This window comes from Myotis yumanensis, unplaced genomic scaffold (assembly GCF_028538775.1).
Source record: "Myotis yumanensis isolate MYYU_CA2020_CCGP unplaced genomic scaffold, mMyoYum1.0.hap1 SCAF_2, whole genome shotgun sequence".
NCBI lineage: Eukaryota > Metazoa > Chordata > Mammalia > Chiroptera > Vespertilionidae > Myotis > Myotis yumanensis.
In genome coordinates, this window is record NW_027223753.1 from 193,357,025 (window position 1) to 193,378,885 (window position 21,861).

General features: G+C 39.8%; 1 protein-coding gene across 2 annotated transcripts in view; it reads left to right on the forward strand.

Moving 5' to 3' along the window:
- The window catches only part of IFT80 (intraflagellar transport 80), a 106,913-nt gene that overhangs the window by 53,299 nt on the left and 31,753 nt on the right, over positions 1-21,861 (forward strand). For both annotated transcript variants that reach the window (XM_070403645.1, XM_070403646.1), the window contains 2 exons: positions 10,865-11,044; positions 21,675-21,793. In XM_070403645.1, the coding sequence (XP_070259746.1) occupies positions 10,865-11,044; positions 21,675-21,793 (299 nt within the window). The remainder of the gene's footprint in view (positions 1-10,864; positions 11,045-21,674; positions 21,794-21,861) is intronic.

The following is a 21,861-nucleotide window of genomic DNA, read 5'->3' on the forward strand; positions in this document are numbered from 1 at the left end:
CAAGAGGGCTCAGGCTGAGGGACCCCACCTGTGTACGATTGGGGCCGGAGAGCGACATGGGAGGTTGGTCAGCCAAAGAGGGACCGCAGGAGGGCTCCAGGGTGTGTCCGTCCCATCTCACTCAGTCCCAATCAGCCGGACCCCAGCAGCAAGCTAACCTACCAATCAGAGCGTCTGCCCCCTGGTGGTCAGTGCACATCATAGTGAGCGGTTGAGCAGCCTTAGCATATCATTAGTGTATTACACTTTAATTGGTTGAATGGATGACTGGACACTTAGCATATTAGGCTTTTATTATATAGGATAATATTTCATAACTAGAGGCCCGGTGCACAAATTTGTGTATGGGTGATCTGGCCCGGCCAGCAGGAGGAGGGTCTGCAGGAGGTTGGCCAGCCGGCCCCACCTCTGATTGGGGTGTTGAGGGCCGGTCAGGGGAGGGACCGGCTGGGGGGGTGCCAATCGGGGCCCAGATCAGGCTGGTTGGCTGCCGCAGTGCGTGTCATAGCCACTGGTTGTTTTGGTCGTTCTGATCGTTCGACCGTTCTGGTTGCTGGGCTTTTATGTACTGGTATATAAATATGAATATGACATGCTTTGTATTTATCAGTTGGTAGATATGTGGGTTGTTTTAATTTTTATCATGAGTAATGCTGCTATGAATGTGCATAAGTTTTTGTATGGACATGTTTTCATTTCTCTTGGATATGTACTTAAGAGTAGAATTACTGGGTTAAATAGTAACTTTGTATTTAACGTTTTGAGGAATGGCCAAACTATTTTCCAGAGTGGCTGCCTACTTTTGACTGCTCTCCAGTCCTCAAGTAGTTATTTTTGTATTTTGTCTTGAGTGTATAAATGTTATCTGTAAGAAGGTTGGTCTGGTAGCAGCTATTCTGCTATTATCATTCTTTACATGTCAAAATTTTACTTAAAATACTTGATCATGAGTTTTTATATTTTTATTTTTTTAAGCCATAAACATTTTAAAATAACTTGTTATTGATTTTAGAGAGCAAGGAAGGGAGAGGGAGAGATAGAAACATTGATGAGAGAGAAACATCACCGAATGGCTGCCTCCTACATGACCTCTACTGGGGATCAAGCCTGCAATTAATCCCGAAATCAATTGCCCTCACTGGGAATCGAACCAGCAACCTCTTGGTGCATGGGACGATGCTCAACCAATTGAGTCACACCGACTGGGATAATCATGAGTTTTTAAAAATCAGTTCTGCACATTTGAGAGCTATGCTAAGTACTACAGTGATTCTCAAGGTGAAACAGAGAGAGCTACCTATTTGAGATTCACTATTCAAGGAATTGTCCAGGAAAATTGCCAGATGACATGGGTAGACAGTTCATGAAACACATGCACATGGCCAGTATAAACATGAAACAATGTTCACGTTAACTAATATCTATAATAATAAAAGTGTAATATGCTAATTAGACTGGACATCCTTCCAGACAAAGCCAAGGCTGCGAGGGAAGCCCAGGTCCCGGGTGCCAGAGGGAAACCGGTGCTGGCAGCCAGGGGAAGGAAGGCCTACTCTTGCACGAATTTCGTGCATCGGGTCTCTAGTATACATATAAAATAAATAAGTAATGATGTATTTTACCGAATAGATTGAAAAGATTAACAATTACTTAAAAACCTTGGGTTTACTCAAGTAGGAGGAAATGAGCTCTTTCATTTACACACTGTTGATGGAAATGTGAATTGATTCCATCTTTTTGAGGGGTAGTTTGATAATACAAGTGTTAGATGTACATATTCCTTGATCTCACTTCTAGAAATTTTCTCTAAATGGTCATTGTACAAGTACACAAAGATGTGTGCATAATAATTTCATCATAGTGTGGTTATAATGAAAATGAGAAATAAATTAAATTTCCCATGTAGGAGACTAATTAGATTATTATTCTATATAGCTAAAATTGATTACCCTCAACTCTTAAAAATGGGGAAGAGGGTATGTTTAAAAACCTGGAAAGATATTCATGATAAGTTATTTAGTGAAAAGACCAGATTTTTGAAGAGCATTTTATTTTATTATCTCACTGAGATAAAATAGTATATAGCTATATCTACATGGTTAACAGTATACTCATAGTTGCTATATACTATATCTTTTCCTTCTTTATGATTTTGTAGTGTGACTCTTTCTTAATGAAAGGTATCGATTGCATAAATGTAATGAAGATCTTTAAAAAGTTCTTCAATAAAAATGAGCAAAAAAAGGAGTGATGTCACAGAAAATGGTGGAATAGGGCGTTCCAATTGGTCTCTCTACTCAACCAACCATTAAACTGGCAAAAAATGTCAGATTCAACTTTTTCAGACCTTTAGAATCTAATTCAAAACTTAAAACAACTAGGGGGAATGTTTAATGAAAAAAGAAACTGCTAAATTTTGGTAAGAAAGCATTGTGGCATGTTTTGCTCACCTGCCTACCATTCCTCATTTCCAGCTTGGGAGTGGCCATGGGGATGGTAGCGTGTGGCTTGCTGGTGCCTGAAGAGACTATATGAACTATGTTCGCAAAAAATTGTGGTTGAACTTTTTGACATGTCTGGTGGTTCTCAGACTGAAACAGAGACTTATCTTTGTTTTGCCTCCTTTGGAAATCTCTCAGAGCTGGAGTGGCTTCCCAGTAGGCACCTATTGAAAGCATCTAAAGACTTACTACCAAACCTTCTGGGGCAAGGGACGGTGGGTGGGGCAAGCAGCAATCAGACCAAAAGCCTAGGAAGGAGGAGGCTGAAGAGGAAGATACATGAATCCAGAGTGCAGCACACATGCCCAGGACCAAAGGCCCAGGAAAGACTTGGAAGATGCTAGGCTTGTATCACTAGCAGAACTTTGGGCAGAGCTTTGTATCACAAGCAGGAGGGGAAAGCAAAGGAAGTACTATAGGTGGCCTGGCTAAGGGCTGACAGAGTGCCCCAGCTCAGAACCAATTGGCAAAGAGTGGGAGAGTATTTTTTTTCTTTCTTTTTGGCTCTATCAGGTCAGAAGCTGACCCCTGAGATAACAGAATGGAGACTTCAGTGACCACACATGAAAGAAAAAGTCTTGGCAAAAGTAGTTTGGAAGAGTCATTAAATAAACAAATGACTGCATTCCTCAAAAAGTAGTAACAGCAAACCTGGGAAGGGGGAAGAATCTGATTTCCCCAGAGTTACCACATTATAATATGCAAAATGTCAATTTTTCAGCAAAAAATTACAAGGCATACAAAGAGGAAAGTATGGCCCATTCACATGCAAAAAAAGAAATAGATACCATCCCTGTAGAGGCCCAGCATTGGACTTAAAAAGTCTTTAAAGATATATTTTTACTAGAGGCCCAGTGCATAAAATTCATGCACTCGGGGGGCTCCATCAGCCTGGCCTGTGCCCTCTCGCAGTCCAGGAGCCCTCGGGGGATGTCCATCAGATATCCTTAGTGCTGCTGCAGAGACGGGAGAAGCTCCCACCACCGTCGCTGTGCTTGCCAGCCATGAGCCCGGTTTCTGGCTGAGCGGTGCTCCCCCTGTGGGAGTGCACTCACCACCAGAGGGCAACTCCTGCGTTGAGTGGGATCGGGCTGAAACCGGCTCTCTGACATCCCCTGAGGAGTCCTGGGTTGGGAGAGGGCACAGGCCAGGCCAAGGGACCCCACTGGTGCATGATCGGGGCTGGCGAGGGATGCAGGAGGTTGGCCAACTGGGGAGGGACTGCAGGAGGGACTATGGGAGGGCTCCAGGCGTGTCTGGCCTGTCTTGCTCCATCTAGATTGGCCGGACCTCAGCAGCAAGCTAACGTACCGGCTGGAGCATCTGCCCCCTCGTGGTCAGTGCAGATCATAGTGACTGGTCGACCAGTCACCTGTCTGCCCCCTGGTGGTCAGTGCACGTCATAGCGAGCAGTTGAGGGGCGTTAGCATATCATTAGCATATTATGCTTTGATTGGTTTAATGGACAGCCGGGCACTTAGCATATTAGGCTTTTGTTATATAGGATTGGCTTCAGAGAGGAAGGGAGAGGGAGAGAGAGAAACATTAATGATGGGAGAGATTCATTGATCAGTTGCTCCTGCACACCCCCTACTAGGAATCCAGCCCACAACCTGGGCATGTGCCCTAACCATGAATGGAACTATGACTTCCTGGTTCATAGGTGGACCCTCAACCACTGAGCCACACCAACTGGGCACAATTGATCTTAAATATGCTCAGAGAACTAAAGGGCACCAGGAGAACAGGGTCCAAACAAATAGAAAGGATAGAAATTGTAAAAATGAACCAAATAAAAAATCTGGAACTGAAAAAAATGATCAAAGGATAAAGGAAATATATTGTAAATATCCCCAGAACCCCAAAATATGTCCAGTCTCTTCAATGAGTTTCGTGCAAATAAACATTATAGTATAATGCCATTTCCCACTTATCAAAATATGGGAAAATGGACCTCCTCATAATTCATCGAAGGGAGCATTTATTGGTACATCTTTTCTCAAGTATAATTGGGTAAATCTATCAAGATCCTTGAAACTTTTGTCATAGTTATTATACTTTTAAGGAAGTTTAAAATTGTATTGCATGTTCATTTGCTCATTTTCATATCCACTAATTCCTTCACAAATATTTGAGTCTGTTATATGCCAGGCACTTGCCCTAGGTGTTAAACAGCAGTAAACAAAATAAATTACCTGCTCTGAGTTTTTATTCCTGCAGATGGAAGACTGTAAGAAAACAAACAAAATGACTATGTAGTATGTTAAATGGTAATAAAATACTATAAAAAATAAAGGTGAGGTGGTCAGGGAATATCAGACACAAACTAAATGTACATCATTGAGTGGTTAGTAAAATAAGTTACGGTGTAAGTGAATTACTTATGGATGAAAAATTAAAAGCCATAACACCACAGTTTTTCTCTAGATCCCATAATAACTTTTATTTTTAAACTTTGACTTTTAAGAAAGGCTTGCTTCATATATGTAAAGTAAAATCTTTCAATTTAACATAGTCATAAATAAATATGCAGAATATATTAATGAATTGCATTCTATTAAATTAAATGTAACAGAATTCAAGGGAAAAGATTTGAATATGTTATCTTTTAAATGACATTGTTGCTTTTATTTATCAGCAGGTGGTGCTATTGCTTTTGTAAAAGAGAACTTACTGCCATTCTTATTTTCTCTGTTCTTAAATACCCAGTTTTTCATTGTAATGAAAACATTGCCCTTTGTGCATTTATTCTTCCACTCAATTAAAATAATTTATCATCGGCAGTAATTGGTCTTACTGTTATATGTAACTTTTCATAGTTTTATATATCAGCAATTTTTCATCTCATGGCACACATAAACTAATTACTAAAATTCTGCATCATACCAAAAAATATATTTTTTGCCAGTCTGGAAAAAAGGTATAATTTTGATCCATTCACATCAGACAACTATTGTTATGTTGCTGTTGTCATTTTTTTATTTGACAATCTAAGGGAAAAGAGGTCAAGTATTGCATGTTTTAAAAGTTCTTGTGGCACACCTATTGAAAATGGCTGATATATAGCAACACATGATTTAAGACACTGCAACTTGCTAATTCCCGGTATATGAGAGAGAATATTGATCTTAAAAATCATTTAGTGTACCTGAGGCCAGTATACTGAAAACAAAGATATTATATATAAAAATATATTGCCAAGTCTTTCAAAAGTATAACAGCAATTTGTTGTGTTCTTGTTCAGTGGCATAGTGCTTCTTTCTAGACAGCTCAAAATAACTTGGGTCATATCATCAATACAGATCATATTTGTGTTCTATAAACTCTTTATAATTATTGATTTTTCTATTTTTGTTTTTGCTTATTTTGTGGTTTTAGAAATTAGTTGCACTTAACCACTGCCAAACTAATTTTTCTTTGCTTTTTCATATTCTGTATCCTAAGGAAACTGTTACCTACAATTTATTGTCTGGAATTAGGGGTAAAAAATAGAAAACCTCACTAGTATAGTATAGGCACAAGTAGTGATTAGTATGAAATAGTTTAATTAGATCTAAGGCTTACATATTAAAGTAATCTACGGCAAAAAGAAGTATAAGAAAAATAAAACAAAAATAGAAAAAATAATATCTATAATCATGCCAAAAAATAAAATATTTTTATTTTCTATGTACCTTACAAGTCTTTGAGAAGATTTTTACATGGTTGTGATGACTAAAAATAAATTTTTACATATCCTTTTACTTTTAGTATTGATGTTGAATACTTATTTTAGCTCATTATTATATTATTAGGGGCCCAGTGCATGAATTCATGCACCTTGAAAGGAACTGTGGGCCGCGAGGCTGCAGTGGGCTGTGAGGCTGGGGTGGGCACAGGGGCGGGTCTCGGCCCATCCTCCATGCCCCTGCCTGGCCACTCCCACTTGTTGATGGCACCGGCCCCACTCACACCCGCTGAAAGAGCAATTTGGGCCGGAGCCAGCAGCAGATTTGAGCACGGCTGGTGCCGTCAGCGGGTGCGAGTGGCGGCCGCTGCCCTGATCTCCCCTCAGGAGCAGGGGGAGGTGGAGAAGCCCTCAGGGGCGACCAGGGCTGGCAGCTGCCGCTTGCACCTGCTGATGGCACTGAGTGATCAGGACCAGCGCTGGGCACCGGCAGCAGGTGCGAGCGGCAGTGCTGGCTGCAGGTGTGAGAGGCAGCTGCCAGCCCTGGTCGCCCCTCAGGAGCAGGGGGAGGTGGAGAAGCAGTGAGGAGCGATTGGGGCTGGCAGCTGCTGCTCGTACCCGCTGATGGCGCCAAGCGATCGGCACTGGGTGCCAGCAGTGGGTGTGAGCAGCGGCTGTGGCGCTGGCAGCGGGTGCAAGCCTTGGGTGGGACCGTGGCACGCGGGAGCAAAGAATTTTCAGTAACCACCAGAGGCTCACTCCAATGACAGCAGCTGGCTCTCCGCCTTGGTCTGGCACCCCTGCTCACCTGTTCCACCATTCCACTGTGGCCGATGCCTGCCATGTTCTGCACTGTGCTGCCTGCTGCCGACACCTGCCATGTTCCAAGCGCACCACCTCGTGGTCAGCACATGTCATAACGACCGGTTGTTTGGTTGTTCCACCGTTCAATCTATTTGCATATTAGGGTCATATATATATATATATATATATATATATATATATAGTCTGAAAATACAATTAAACTATGAAAACATAGCATCAGCATAATTTTAATAAAGATAGACTGGCCATAACCAGTTTGGCTCAGTGAATAGAGCGTCGGCCTGCGGAATGAAGGGTCCCAGATTCGATTCCGGTCAAGGGCATGTACCTTGGTTTTAGGCACATCCCCAGTAGGGGGTGTGCAGGAGGCAGCTGATCAATGTTTCTCTCTCATTGATGTTTCTAACTCTCTATCCCTCTCCCTTCCTCTCTGTAAAAAAATCAATTATATATATGTATATATATGATAGACTGAAGGGGAAAGATAATGGCAGAGGCAACATTTTTTTTTTTTTGGTGCCGTGACTCGGATCCAAACCGAGGCAACATTTTTTAAAAACTCAAAAATGAATTAAGTAAATGAGCCTAATTGTATTTAGTTGTTTGTATAACTACCCGGAGAGGAAGTATTTCAGGTGACTATTTGACTTGATTGTCAGCTTCTTGTGCTCACAGTAGACTCAAGAGAGAATTACCCTGCCACTTTGAAAAAGCTTTTCAGTTCCTCAAATGGCAAACACAGAGTTACCATAGACCCAGCAATTCCACTCCTAGGTGTGTACCAGAGAAATGAAAACATATGTCCACACAAAAGCCTATACACAAATGTTCATAGCAGCATTATTTATAATGGCCAAAAAGCTGAAAAACCCAAATGCCCCAAAACCCAAACAAAATATGTAATATTTATACAATCCAATATTATTTGTCAGTCAAAGGGATGAAGTACTGACACATGCTACAACATGGACAAACCTTGGAAACATTAAAGTGATAGAAGCCAGTCACAAAAGCCACATAATGTATTACTGCATTTATATGAAATGACCAGAATAGAAAATGAAAATAGATTAGCGGCTGCCGTGAGCTGGGGGATCCAGGGAATGGACGACTGCTAATGGGTATGGGTTTCTTTTTGTGGTGATAAGAATGTTCTGAAATTACATAGTGGTGATGGTTGTACAACTCTGACTATAATAAAAACCACTGAATTCTATACTTTAAAAGGGTGGATTTTATAATATGTGAAATGTATCTCAATGTTGTTATTTTTTTAAAAAGAAATAGGCTTAAGGGCAAAAGAGTGAAAAAATAAAATTTAAAATTTGTAATCAGTTGTGATGTTGATATTGTTATTTTGAATACTTATATTGGTTCTCTAAAGAACTGGGATTTTTGACTAGGTGAAAGGAGATACTGAGGTAAGATTGGTGAGGATAAATAAAAATTCTCTAGTTCCTTGGTTTGAATTGGAAGTGTCAGTTTGAGTTCATGAAAAAATTTCCTAATTCTGTTCATTAGAAAGGCCTAGGGGCGCCCTCGTGGTTTGGCTCAGTGGATAGAGCATTGGCCTGTGGACCAAAGGGTCCTGGGTTCGATTCTGGTCAAAGGCACATACCTCAGTTGCAGGCTCCTCTCTGGCCTGGGCCCTGGCACATGCAGGAGGCAACCAATCAATTTTTTCCTTTCACATTGATGTTTCTCTCTGTCTTTCCCTCTCTCTTCCACTCTCTCTCTCTAAAAAAAAAAAAAAAAATTTAATGGAAAAATATCCTTGGGTGAGGATTAAAAAAAAAAAAAGGCCTAGACTAGAGGTTTTCTCTCAATACGGGGGCGGGTCTCACATAGATAGATGTGAAAACAAGAAATCAATTACCTATACTTGCATAATTTTAGGCGTATATCAAAGATGTTTTTTTCTTTTTTCTTTATTGATTAAAATATTACAAATATGTCCTTATACCCCCATTGTCCCCCATCCCCCCACTCATGCCCTCATCCCCCGGTGTCTGTATCCATTGGTTATGCTTTATCAAAGATGTTTTAGTTACATTTTCCACATTAGGGTGCATTGAAGTAAAGGCTGACTCCAGGTGTGGATCAGGAAATATAAAATATGAATCTGGAACATTTTCTCATATAGAAAACAAGGAAAGTGATCAAAACTACAAGATTCCATTAAAAAAAACCTAAAGAACCAACTTCAAGGGATCCCACTGGCTAAAATTGGGCTAATTGGAGCATTATATTTATTAAAGCACATCAAATATGTTAAAATTAATGAGTTCATGATACTAAACAATAACATTTATTGGTTACATTTGAAGGTTACAGTGGTGTGTAATGAATTCCCCTTACATTTGAAGGTTACAGTGGTGTAATGAATTCCCTTTTACCTATTACTCAGCTTCCAACAATTGTCAACTAATGGCTAATTTCTACCTCATCTGTACCATGGCCCAGATTATTCTGAGCAAATCCCTGACATCAGAATTTCATCTTTAAATATTTCTACTCATTAAAAAACACTGAGGCTTTTAAAAATCTAACCTCCGTACCATTATTAAACCTAAAAATAATTAACAATAATTCCTTAATATTCTCAACAGTCACTGTTCTAAATTTTCCAATTGTTTTTTGTTTTTCAGTTTTTGGGAATTGAGATGCAAATAAGGTATAATAATTGTGATTGGTTGACAAATGTCTTAGATCTCTCTTGATCTGTAAGTTCCCCTTCTGCATAATTTCTTTAAAAATATTTTTATTGATTTTTTTGAGAGAGAGAGACATCAGTGTGAGAGTGTAACATTGATTGGCTGCCTCCTGAATGCCTCCTACTGGGGTTCAAGCTGCAACCCTGACCTGAATCAAACCAGCAACCTTCCAGGTCACAGGACAACACTCAACCAACTGAGCCACACTGGCCAGGGCTGTAATACCATCTTTCAAAAAAGTGTTTGTTACTGTCTTACACATGCACCTCTTTTGTTCCAGCTGATGCTTATTGATATCTCTAGGTAACATTCTCACATAGATAGATAGGTCCTAGAAGAGGTTACACTTACTGCATTCTGAAAACAAGAAATCAGTTACCTATACTTTCATGATTTTAGGCATATATCAAAGATGCTTTAGATACAGTGTGTGTTTAGTTTCCATTTTTAATGACATTCTTGGAACATGTAACATGTATAAAATCTTTCAAGAACTGCAAAACACCCACACCATTTCCAATCTAAGATGTCTTTTTTTTTTCCTACAGAATCTTTGTATGTATCCATTCAGTATTATTACTTAAAAGTAATTATGTGATTGGAAATGGTGTGGGTGTTTTGCAGTTCTTGAAAGATTTTATACATGTTACATGTTTCATACATATTCAACTGTATACCTTAAAAATTACTTCTTTTGTTTAGTTCCCTATACTAGTAATTAAGAAAAATATTTCTTACTAATTCTAGAATGAAGATACTTTTTAAATTTTGGTTAATCCTCACGCAAGGATATTTTTTTCCCCCATTGATTTTTAGAGAGAGTCGAGAGGAGGGAGAGAGGGAAGAAGGGAGGGAAGGAAAGGAGCAGAGAGAGAAAGAGAGAAACATCGATGTAAGAGAGACACATGGATTGGTTGCCTCTGCACTCCCCCAACCAGGGCCAGGGATCAAATGTGCAACCGAGATACGTGCCCTTGACCAGGAATTGAACCCAAGACTGTTCGGTGTGTGCACCAACACTGTAACTACTGAGACACACCAGCCAGGGCACGTTTTTTTAAAAAATTGTCTTAATATGTTAATGTATCCTCAGTTTAAAACTTATTAAAAAAATTTTTTAAATAAATGAATTTTTCTCTTGTTTTTTCTTCCCCAAGTGGTCATATGCTTTGGAAAAGCCCAACACTGGCAGCATATTTAATATTGCATGGTCAGTTGATGGCACTCAGATTGCTGGAGCCTGCGGAAATGGACATGTTGTTTTCGCACACGTGGTGGAGCAACGCTGGGAGTGGAAAAATTTTCAAGTAACATTAACCAAAAGAAGGACTATGCAGGTATGTTTATGGTCTATGGTTGATTAAACCTGCTTCTTTTCACATTAGTCCACTATACAGATGATGGGATTATCTTCGTTAATAGTATTTAAATTAAGTTTATAAAAATTCAGTCACATTAGATATATTTTAACTATACTATTAGTGATCCTTTTCATGACATAAGGTAAGAACCTTTCACTGAAATAGAGGCTGAGTGCCCATAGTTATTGAGGTTCTGGGGTTGAGGCAGGGATAGTGAAACTTGAAGCATTTAGAGAAAGTATGGATACAGCTGAGGAAGGGGGAGACAGCTATGACAGGTTAGATTAATTCCTGGACCTGACCAGAAGGCAGGCCTAACCTTCTCATCAGAGTCCAGATTGCATTATTTTATTTATTTAGAGTTGTATGAGTTTATTTAACCTCATTAATATTTTTCCTATTAAGAATTACCTAAGGCAAGCCAAATTGGGAAAATAATAGGAAGTTCTTATTGGTAATTAGGAAGAAAAGAGTTAATTCTGGAGTGAAATACTTTGTAGGTTAAGACAGAAAGGTTGGGATGTGGAATGGGAGGCAAAGGGAAATAATTTATAGGTAGAGAACGTCAGAGAGAGGAGTTCTCTATTCAATTGTAAGCCTCTTACCCAGTACCATATTTCACTTGACTTTATCTCCCCCATGGGGCCTAGACCAGTGCCTTGTATAGCCTATATAATAAAGAGGTAATATGCAAATTAACCCTCATGCCCTCACAAGATGGCTGCCTACGACCAGGCCAGCAGGAGGGGTTAGTGAGGGACAACCAAACGACTGAACAGCAGATTGCGTGGGGCAACCAGGCCGGCAAAGGGGCCATGAGGGGCAACCAGGTCGGCGGGTGGGGGGGGGGGGCAGGTGGAGGCGACCAGGCCAGCAGGGGGGGTTAGTGAGGGACAACCAAACGACTGAACAGCAGGTTGCGTGGGGCAACCAGGCCGGCAAAGGGGCCATGAGGGGCAACCAGGTCGGCAGCGGGGGGGGGGTGGGGGGGGCAGGTGGAGGCGACCAGGCCAGCGAGGGGGGGGGGGCAGGTAGGGGCAACCAGGCCGGCAGAGGGGGGCAGTTGGGGGCGACCAGGCCAGCAGAGGGGCAGTAAGAGGCGACGAGGCCAGTGGGGAGGGGGCAGTTAGGGGTGACCAGGCCGTGGGGGGGGGGGGTGCAGTTGGGGGCAACCAGGCCAGCAGGGGGGGCAGTTGGGAGCAATTAGGCTGGCGGGGGGGGGGGCAGTGAGGGGCGATCAGGCCGGTGCGGGGGGGGGGGGGGCAGTTAGGGGCTACCAGGCAGGCAGGTGAGTGATTAGAAGCCAGCGGTCCAGGATTGTGAGAGGGATGTCCAACTGTTGGTTTAGGCCCGATTCCTGGGATCAGGCCTAAACCAGCAGTTGGACATCCCCCAAAGGGTCCCGGATTTGAGAGCGTGCAGGCTGGGCTGAGGGCCCCCCCCCCCCCCCCCGCCCCTGTGCATGAATTTTGTGCACCGGGCCTCTAGTATATAATAAGCACTCCACAAATATTTTTAAATTTAATTGACAAAAGGGAGGAGGAGCCCTAGCGGGTTTGGCTCAGTGGATAGAGTGTCAGCCTGTGGACTGAAGGGTCCCAGGTTCGATTCTGGTCAAGGGCACATGCCTGGGTTGTAGGCTCAGTCCCCAGTGGGGGGTGGGCAGGAGGCAGCCGATCAATGATTCTCTCTCATCATTGATGTTTCCATCTCTCTCTCCCTCTCTCTTCCTCTCTGAAATCAATTAAAAAAAAAAAAATTAAAATAAATAAATAAATAAAGGGTTTTTTTAAAAAAAAAAAGGGGGGGGGGAGGAGGAAGAGGCCAAAGACAATGTGCCAATGGCAAAGCCTCTGCCAAAGAAAGGGTAACTATCTTCCTCCTCCTCTTCCCCCTATCTGTAACTTCCTCCTTCAGTACTCACAATTCAGATTGTTATAAGTACTATAACATTTTGGAAGCATATATCTTACGATTTCTTGGACAGATCTATTCAAATACTCTTTAGCCTAATTACCCAGATTTTAAAATTTGGATAATATGGTCACCAAATTAATAGTAATTTGGTATACACTATTTTTTCTTTGTTTTGTTTACTGATTTTTAAATTTTAATCTTCATATTATGGAGAATTTAAAACATACAAAAGTAAACAGAGTAGTATAATGAATCTCTATGTACTTATCACCCAGCCCAACACAATCAACCCAAGATCAAACCTGCCCCATTCATGTCCATATCTATTTTCTCCCCCCAGAAGTGACTCATCACTTTTGCCATAGTCTGTCTTTAGAAGCAGGCTACTACTAGGTCCAGTCCACACACAAGTGGAGAGACTTACATAAGGATGTGAATACTAGGAGGTGAGGATCATTAAGAGCCATCTTACAATTTACCTAACCACACATACATACCCTTATTCATATATGTGTAACTCAGATATGCACTACTCAACTAATGCAGCTATTCCATATGCAATGAAAAGCAAACCCTCCCTCCCTAAAAGGAGGTAATAGAGATTCTTCTAGTTATTCTGTCCAGCTCCAAATCTCTGGTCTAGAAAACTATAAAAGTGAATTTTAATTATTATTCTCCCCCTTCCTATATTCCTCATTTACAGTGACAAGGGGAAAACAGGAGAGCTTCAGTGAAAACAGTTGGTAAAAGGGGAGCCCTAACCGGTTTGGCTCAGTGGATAGAGCGTCGGCCTGCGGACTGAAAGGTCCCAGGTTCGATTCTGGACAGGGTCATGTACCTTGGTTGCAGGCACATCCCCAGTAGGAGGTGTGCAGGAGGCAGCTGATTGATGTTTCTCTCTCATCGATGTTTCTAAGTGTCTATCCCTCTCCCTTCTTCTCTGTGAAAAATCAATAAAATATATTTTTTTAAAAAGGGGGGGAGAAGAGAAGACAACAGTGATTGCCAGGTCCATAGCTAAAATGCAGCCAGCCAGTAATATCCTGAGAACCCGAGACCCCTTTTTCTTAGCAATAGAGTTAGTTGCTTGGTTAATTTGGCAGTTCTAGTTTATCTTTCTGGTACAGTCTCCCACTTGAAAGGATTCTTTCTGGAAACTGTTCATTTTAGTAGCCCACTTAATAATTTTCATCCCCTAATGGAAGAAATTGGGGATTGGTTGGTTGATTTACTTATTTATAATTCTGACAACCTGCACAATGATATTTACAGAACCCTAATAGAACCCCATTATAGTGCAAATTCTTTTCTTCTACCACTCCCCCTCTCCCCTTCGGTAACCCTCAGCTTGTTCTCTATATCTGTGGGCCTGTTTGTTTCATTTTGTTTATTCATTTGTTTTGTTTTAGATTTCACATATAACTAAATCATACAGCATTTATCTTTGTCTGACTTATTTCACTTAGCATTATTCTCTAGATCTCTCCATGTTGTTGCAAATGGCAATATTCTATTCTTTTTTCTTGCTGAGTAATATTCTATTGGAGAGACCTAGAGTATATATGTGTGTGTGTGTGTGTAGACATACATACATATATATATATATATATATATATATATATATATATATATATATAAAACATCACCTTTATCCATTTATCTACCGATGGACACTAGGTTGCTTCTATATCTTGGCGATTGTAACTAATGCTACAGTTACATAAGGATGCATATATCTTTTCAAATTAGTGTCTTTGTTTTTTTTGCATAAATACCCAGAGGTAGAAATAGCCCACTTAATTTTGTTGTGAGGTGGGATCACGGATTGCCATAAGGACTGATTAATCACAAACTGATTGTTTGCCTGGTTTAGAATTTTATAATTTCTTTTTTAATATATATTTTTTATTGATTTCAGAGAGGAAGGGAGAGAGATAGAAACATTAATGATGAGAGAGAATCACTGATTGGCTGCCTCCTGCACGCCCCCTATTGGGGGGGGATCAAGCCCGCAACCCGGGCTTGTGCCCTTGGCCAGAATCGAACCTGGGACCCTTTAGTCTGCAGGCCGATGCTCTATCCACTGAGCCAAACCAACTAGGGCTAGAATTTTACAATTTCATTAGAAACTTAGTAGACTGTTGGTTGGTTTGTGTTTCATTGACTCAGAACCAGAGATCATGTTGAATCATAATTCTTGAATTTAGACCTTCACCTGGCAGCAAGCTACATTGCCCTTCCTGAATCCCTGTTCCTCTGCTTTTGTGTGACCCAGTAACCTTGAGAGAGAGGGTTTCTTAATCTGCTCCTTGCCTCCAGGTCAAATCCCAGTGGAGACTTTTTTCCAAAGGGATAGTTGATGTCTTTGTTAGGAGGAAGTGCCTGGAAAGCAGAGGGTAAAGGAGGAGAGATAAGGCATTTCTCAGGTCTCCAGTTTACCTCTTTCCTGCCACTCTTAATTTAGCTTAGGCACTGCTTTGATTTTTAATAGTTGCAGAAGTTCAACATTGCTTGATTCTTAGTTTTATCTTCTGTAAAGATTAAGAGTTAATAATAGAGTGCTTTTGAGAATTAAATGTGATAATGTATGTAAAACAAAAATAAATGGTAGCTATTGCTATGATTATAGTTAATTATAGGATTAAATGGGTATTTTGGAAATGAGGAAACAGAGTTTTTGGATTTATGTCAATCTGACCATAAATGTTGTGGTCAGGTACAAGTATTAGGTAATACAAGTACCAAGAGGTTAATCCTGAATCTTTCCAGAATTGAACAGAATAATGTATACAATTTAAAATTCTCTCAGGACATTTTTGATGTGGGATTCACTATAGATTTGAAATTTTAACCGCAATTATCACTGCATCTTTAGTTTTGTTATTATGGCTGGGATATTTTATTCCTGTTTGGTTCTAGTATTCCAGATTCACAAAAAAGAGAATTCCTCCATGTAAAGCTTTAGGCAAATATGAATTTTAAGAAATCTGTATATAATTTGAATAACAGCAGAGACCTACACAATCAGGTTTTTAAATATTGAATGTTCCAAACCTGTATTAAGAGCCAGTTAGTTTCACTGGGTATCATATTGCTATAAAGAAACTACCATATAATATCCTTTAAAAACTTTTATTTCACTCCATTAGCTTTAAAATGTTTCCAGCAAGGATGGCATTTTGGACCTTTTAAAAAGTCTCTGGGAGCTCAGACTTCTGGTGAAGCTGGTGTCATAAGTTCTTACTTGGAAGGAATAGATATACCTTTGGCTCCAAAGACATCAATAATATATGAAAAAATATTTTTAAAAAAGACTTATCTTGACTCAAAAACAAGATAAACATCTCTGTGGACCAGAAATGGAACAAAATGCGGAGTGTAAAATGAAGTCTCTGACCGCCTGACTCGGGCCCAGCAGCAGTGAGAGTGGCTCCTGCTGGCTGATGGAACCACAAGTACTTGCAGTGAGAGGAGTGGCCTGAGCCAGGTCTCTGTTTGAAATCAGAGGGGGTGGGGGTGGTCTGCAGGGTAGCTCTCTTCTCCCCTTTATGAAAGAAGACCTTTAAAAGCCTAAGATTTGAACAGAGACTCACAGGGTCACCACCTATAGTTACGACTTGCTCAGTGCTAGGGGCCCATTCATTTAGACCAGCGGTTCTCAACCTGTGGGTAAGACCATCGGAAAACACATATATAATTACATATTGTTTTTGTGATTAATCACTATGCTTTAATTATGTTCAATTTGTAACAAAGAAATCGGGGGTCACCACAACATGAGGAACTGTATTAAAGGATCGCGGCATTAGGAAGGTTGAGAACCACTGATTTAGACCTAGAGTTGTGCAGTACACATCTGCAGCACTCACCTGTGGCCTTCAGACAAAGATCAGCCTTTTCACTGAAAGCACTCTCCACATTTCTGTTCTAAGTAAAAACCAGCCAATCCCTGAGGCCAATGTTTCTCCTACAACCTTCCCAAGTAGAGGTGCTTTTCTTCTTTATACCTAGTATTACTGGGTCCAGAGGTTGGGGTAGGTGTCTTCCTTACCCCTCACTGCTGATTCCAGACCACAATAACATCTTCCTCCCTAAAGAACTCCAGCTCCTTTGAAAACTTGCCATCAGACTCCTCCCCCCCCTTTTTTTTTACTTTATCAGCAGTTGTTTTCATAAAAACAAACACCCAATAGTAATAGTTTCAGTTGAAAAAGTTACACATTACACAATCCATTGTATATTCAACAGGTTCCCATTTCCTAAAGGGCTTGTAATATAAAGCAGAGTAGAAGGGAAAACCTCAAAGTTGATTACTTTGACACTAAGTTTTACACAGAACACTAAGAACCACAAAAAGCTTAGGTTCTATCAGAAAATACAGACCAAATTCCATTCTTGATTAAAAAAATCCAATTAGAAACATCTTTTAAAAAAAACCACCAAATTCCACAATATGATTAACAAATTTCAAATTAACAGCAATGTAAAGAATTTTTAAATAAACAATTTTGTATAGCTAGAATATAACAAAAAGTTAAAGCATGATTTTCAAACACTTGATTATTTCTTGCTAGAATGTGTTTAAAATTAGGTTTTACTTTCTTTAAACCTGTAACCCCTCCCCAAGCCTGCTCTCCTTTTTTGTAGTTATTTCCCCTACTTGTTGAAGAGGGAGGTGAACCTAGTCATTTTCTTTATCAGTAGTCCTGGCATCACTCTTTTTTATTAAGAATTTTTAAAATATCTAAAAGATAAGAACTGTTTTTATTCTAAAATAACCATAATATTTCACATTCCTCTGGTTGTCTCCTAAATGTCTTTCTTCAGTAACAGGTTCCATTTCTCCAATTAATTAATTAATTAATTAATAGTGTGTGCTTGTTTGTATCAGGAAACAAAGTCCCATATTGCATTTTGTTAGTTGTCCAGTTTTTTAAAATCTGAAACAGTTTCTCTTCCTTGTTATTTATTTGTTTATTTGTTTAAGAAACCACATTTTCCTATTTGCATCTCTGTGGTATGATTAAATTTAACATGTTCATCTAATCCCTGTATTTCCTGTACACTGGTTATTAGATGTAGAGCCTTCTATACTAATAATAGAGGAATATGCAAATTGTCTGGGACACCATCACGTAACAATCAATCAGGACAGGGACAGGACCGCGGCAGAGAGCTCTCAGCACACCTGCGCCAAGGGTCCGAAGGGCGTGGAGAGCAGATAGGCAGTTAGCGGGATCAGGCCAGCAGGGGAGAGCAGATAGGCAGGGGGATCAGGCCAGCAGGGGAGAGCAGATAAGCAGGGGGATCAGGCCAGCAGGGAAGAGCAGTTAGGCAGTTAGGGGGATCAGGCCAGCAGGGGAGAGCAGATAGGCAGGGGGATCAGGCCAGCAGGGGACAGCAGTTAGGCAGTTAGGGGGATCAGGCCAGCAGGGGAGAGCAGATAGGCAGGGGGGTCAGGCCAGCAGGGGAGAGCAGTTAGGGCCATCAGGCTGGCAGGGGAGCAGTTAGGGACATCAGGCAGGCAGGCAGGCAGGCAGGTGAGTGGTTAGGAGCCAGTGGTTCTGGATTGTGAGAGGGATCCCAGATTGGAGAGGGTACAGGCCGGGCTGAGGGGATCCCCCCTCCATGCATGAATTTCGTGCACCAGGCCTCTAGTAATACTATAAAGATGACTTTGTAGGTGATGCTGTGCACTTTCTACTGCATCACATCAGGAGACACTTATGTCTGCTTATCTCTCTTTTAATGATGCTAAGACTGATCAATCTGTTCAGGTGTTGTCAGTCTGATTCATCTATGTCATAATTCCTCATTAGAATTTTAACTTAATATACCTCTGAGCTGTTAATGATAGTTGTCTAGAACCATGTTTCATTGGGGGTTATAAAATATTAATCCTGTAATTCTAATGATTCTTCTGCATTTATTAGCTAAAATTCTTTTATCAAAGACTTTGGCTCATCAACTATTTGGTTACCCTGAGGTGAGATGAATTTTTAATTATTTTCCTGTATTTACCAGTTTTCACATAATGAGTTGATTTTGTAGTATGTCCAATGAGTTTCTTTTTTGTTGTTGATGATATCATTATAAATTTGCAAAATTTAACATTTTTGATGTGTTTCAATCCATTTCAGTCATTATTCTCTTTAATGTTAAATGGCTTTGGCCATTGGCTCCTGTGTTCTTTTGAGATGAACTCAGTAGCTTGCTTGTATTTCTGATAAGATGCCCTAGGCACCTCATATATTTCCTGTTCCAGAGTTGGAATCAGCCATTCTTCCAAGAAGGCCTTGATCCTTTTGGAGGGAAATGTTAGAGACCATGATCCAGGTTCTAGAGTGCTCATTGTTACTGGTTTGATCATTACTTCTAGATGAAATATATTTGTTTTTGACATAAAAATATGTCATGAGTGTAAACTGAAGTTTCAAGTTCAAATTTAAGATTACAGAGTTTTACTCTTGGTTTTTTATTTGAAACATTTTTCTTTTACAAGAAAATGTTGGTTCCCGAAGACATTAATGGTGTTATATATATCTACCCTAAAATATAGTTTCAAATAATAAATCAGTATTATTCTAATATGTTACTGAATACTGTTTTAGATTTTTAATTTTTTAATATAAACAAATCCATATATCTTCATATCTGTTCCTTTATTAGATAAAAGGTATCATACTATACACACTGTTTTACATCTTACATTTTTTATTATATAACATATCCTGGAGATCACTCCATAGATCTTCCCTATTCCTTTCACAGCTGTATAGTATTTACCATAGTTTATTCAACCTATCCCATATTGATAGATAGTTGGGCTGTTCTAATCTTTTGCTGTTACCATTAGTGCTGTGTATAGTAATTGCCTTGTGTGTATGTTATTTCATAGTTTTGTTTATCTCTGGGATAGAATGCTAAAAGTAAAATTGCTGGGTCAAGGAATTTACATGTATATAACTTTGCTATCTCGTGTCATGGTGATAATACTTTGGTGGGGATTGAAGTTGAGGAGCAGATAATCTCTATATATAAAAGCCTAAGTGACTGTTCAACCGGTAGCAATGACATGCACTGACCACTAGGGGGAAGATGCTCAACGCACAGGCATGGAAGCATGGAACAGACTGATGAATCTCAGAGGAAAGGGGGGAGGGGAGAGGGTGGGAAGAGATTAACCAGAGATCTTATATGCATACTAGAGGCCCGGTGCATGGATTTGTGCACCAGTGGGGTCCCTTGGCCTGGCCTGCAGGGATTGGGCTGAAACTGGCAGTACGACATCCCCCAAGGGGTCCCGGATTGCGAGAGGGCGCAGGCCAGGCTGAGGGACCCCACTGGTGCACAAATCCGTGCACCGGGCCTCTAATAAAAATAGAATATGCCTTATAGGTAGAAGTACTTCAAAGAAATACTTATAAGATGTTTCACTTTATTTTCCTATCTTTTTACTATACCCTTTCATTCTTCATTAATACTGTAATTGTCACATTATACTGTATTTATAAAGATGATATCATTTTGAGGGAAATTTGAAGTAATACTAATTACAATTAAACTCTTTTTCTCTATTTTTCAGATGTTACTATAATATCGTACCCATTTTGGCCAGAGATTAGATAAGTTTAACTTGCCCAACATTTTTCCTAATTTTTGGCAAATTGTCCCCAACTTCAGGATTTTTGGCTGATACTACCAACTGTTAAAATTCTTGCAAACTTTATTCTGTTACAAACATAACAATTTTGACTATCAAAGGCAAATCTCCTTTTGTTAGTTGGTGCTTAACTTTCTTATATATTATCTCCGTGTTTTTACATATGGAAATATTTTCTCCCTCTCTGTGCAGCTTGGTTTTTTCACTATGCACTAACACTTCCTACTCTACTTTTGAAGTTATTATATCTCTTATTTTAGAACTTAAATTTTTTAAAATATTTTTTATTGATTTCAGAGAGAAAGGGAAGGATAGAAACATCAATAATGAGAGAATCATTGATCAGCTGCCTCCTGCTCGCCCCCTACTGGGGATTGAGCCTGCAACCCAGGCATGTGCCCTTGACCGGAATCGAACGTGGGACCTTTCAGTTTGCAGGCCAACACTCCATCCACTGAGCCAAACCGGCTAGGGCTAGAACTTAAATTTTAAAGTAAAATCTAACCCTAAAAAGATATAATCATACTGTTTGGGGCAGAAATTATACAGGGTGGGGCAAAAGTAGGTTTATAGTTGTAAGAACACAAAACACATAGTTTATTCTTGTACTATTATTATTTATTAATTATTGTATTATTTTCCATACGAACAATTGTAAACCTACTTTTGCCCCAACCTGTATACTTTCTTTCCAACTCCTATTTGCCACACTCCTTTGATTATGTTATAGCATTTTCACCTTATTGCTCCATTGCCACATCATTCAGATTGGCTTGCATGTTAGGAATCTCTATATATCTTTTTCTATTTATTTCTAAGAAGTTTTTTATGTCTATAATTTTGTTGGTTGATTTTATACCCAAACATGTCATCTTATCCTAGTTACTATTGAATTCTTCTTTTTTATATGATTGGACAATCATGAGAGCATTGAATTTTTTGTTTTTCAAAATCTTGCTAACTTACCTAATAAAAGTTTGATGTATTTTAATGTTGTTTGTTGGTATTTCATTTTTTCTTGTTTAGGTCCGTAACGTTCTTAATGATGCAGTGGATTTACTGGAATTCCGTGATAGAGTCATTAAAGCATCTTTGAACTATGCCCACTTAGTTGTTTCAACGTCTCTTCAATGTTATGTGTTCTCGTAAGCATCTTGCATTTCTTAAAAATCCAGTTTTGTCTGTGATGAGGAATTTATTTTTAATCTTTCAC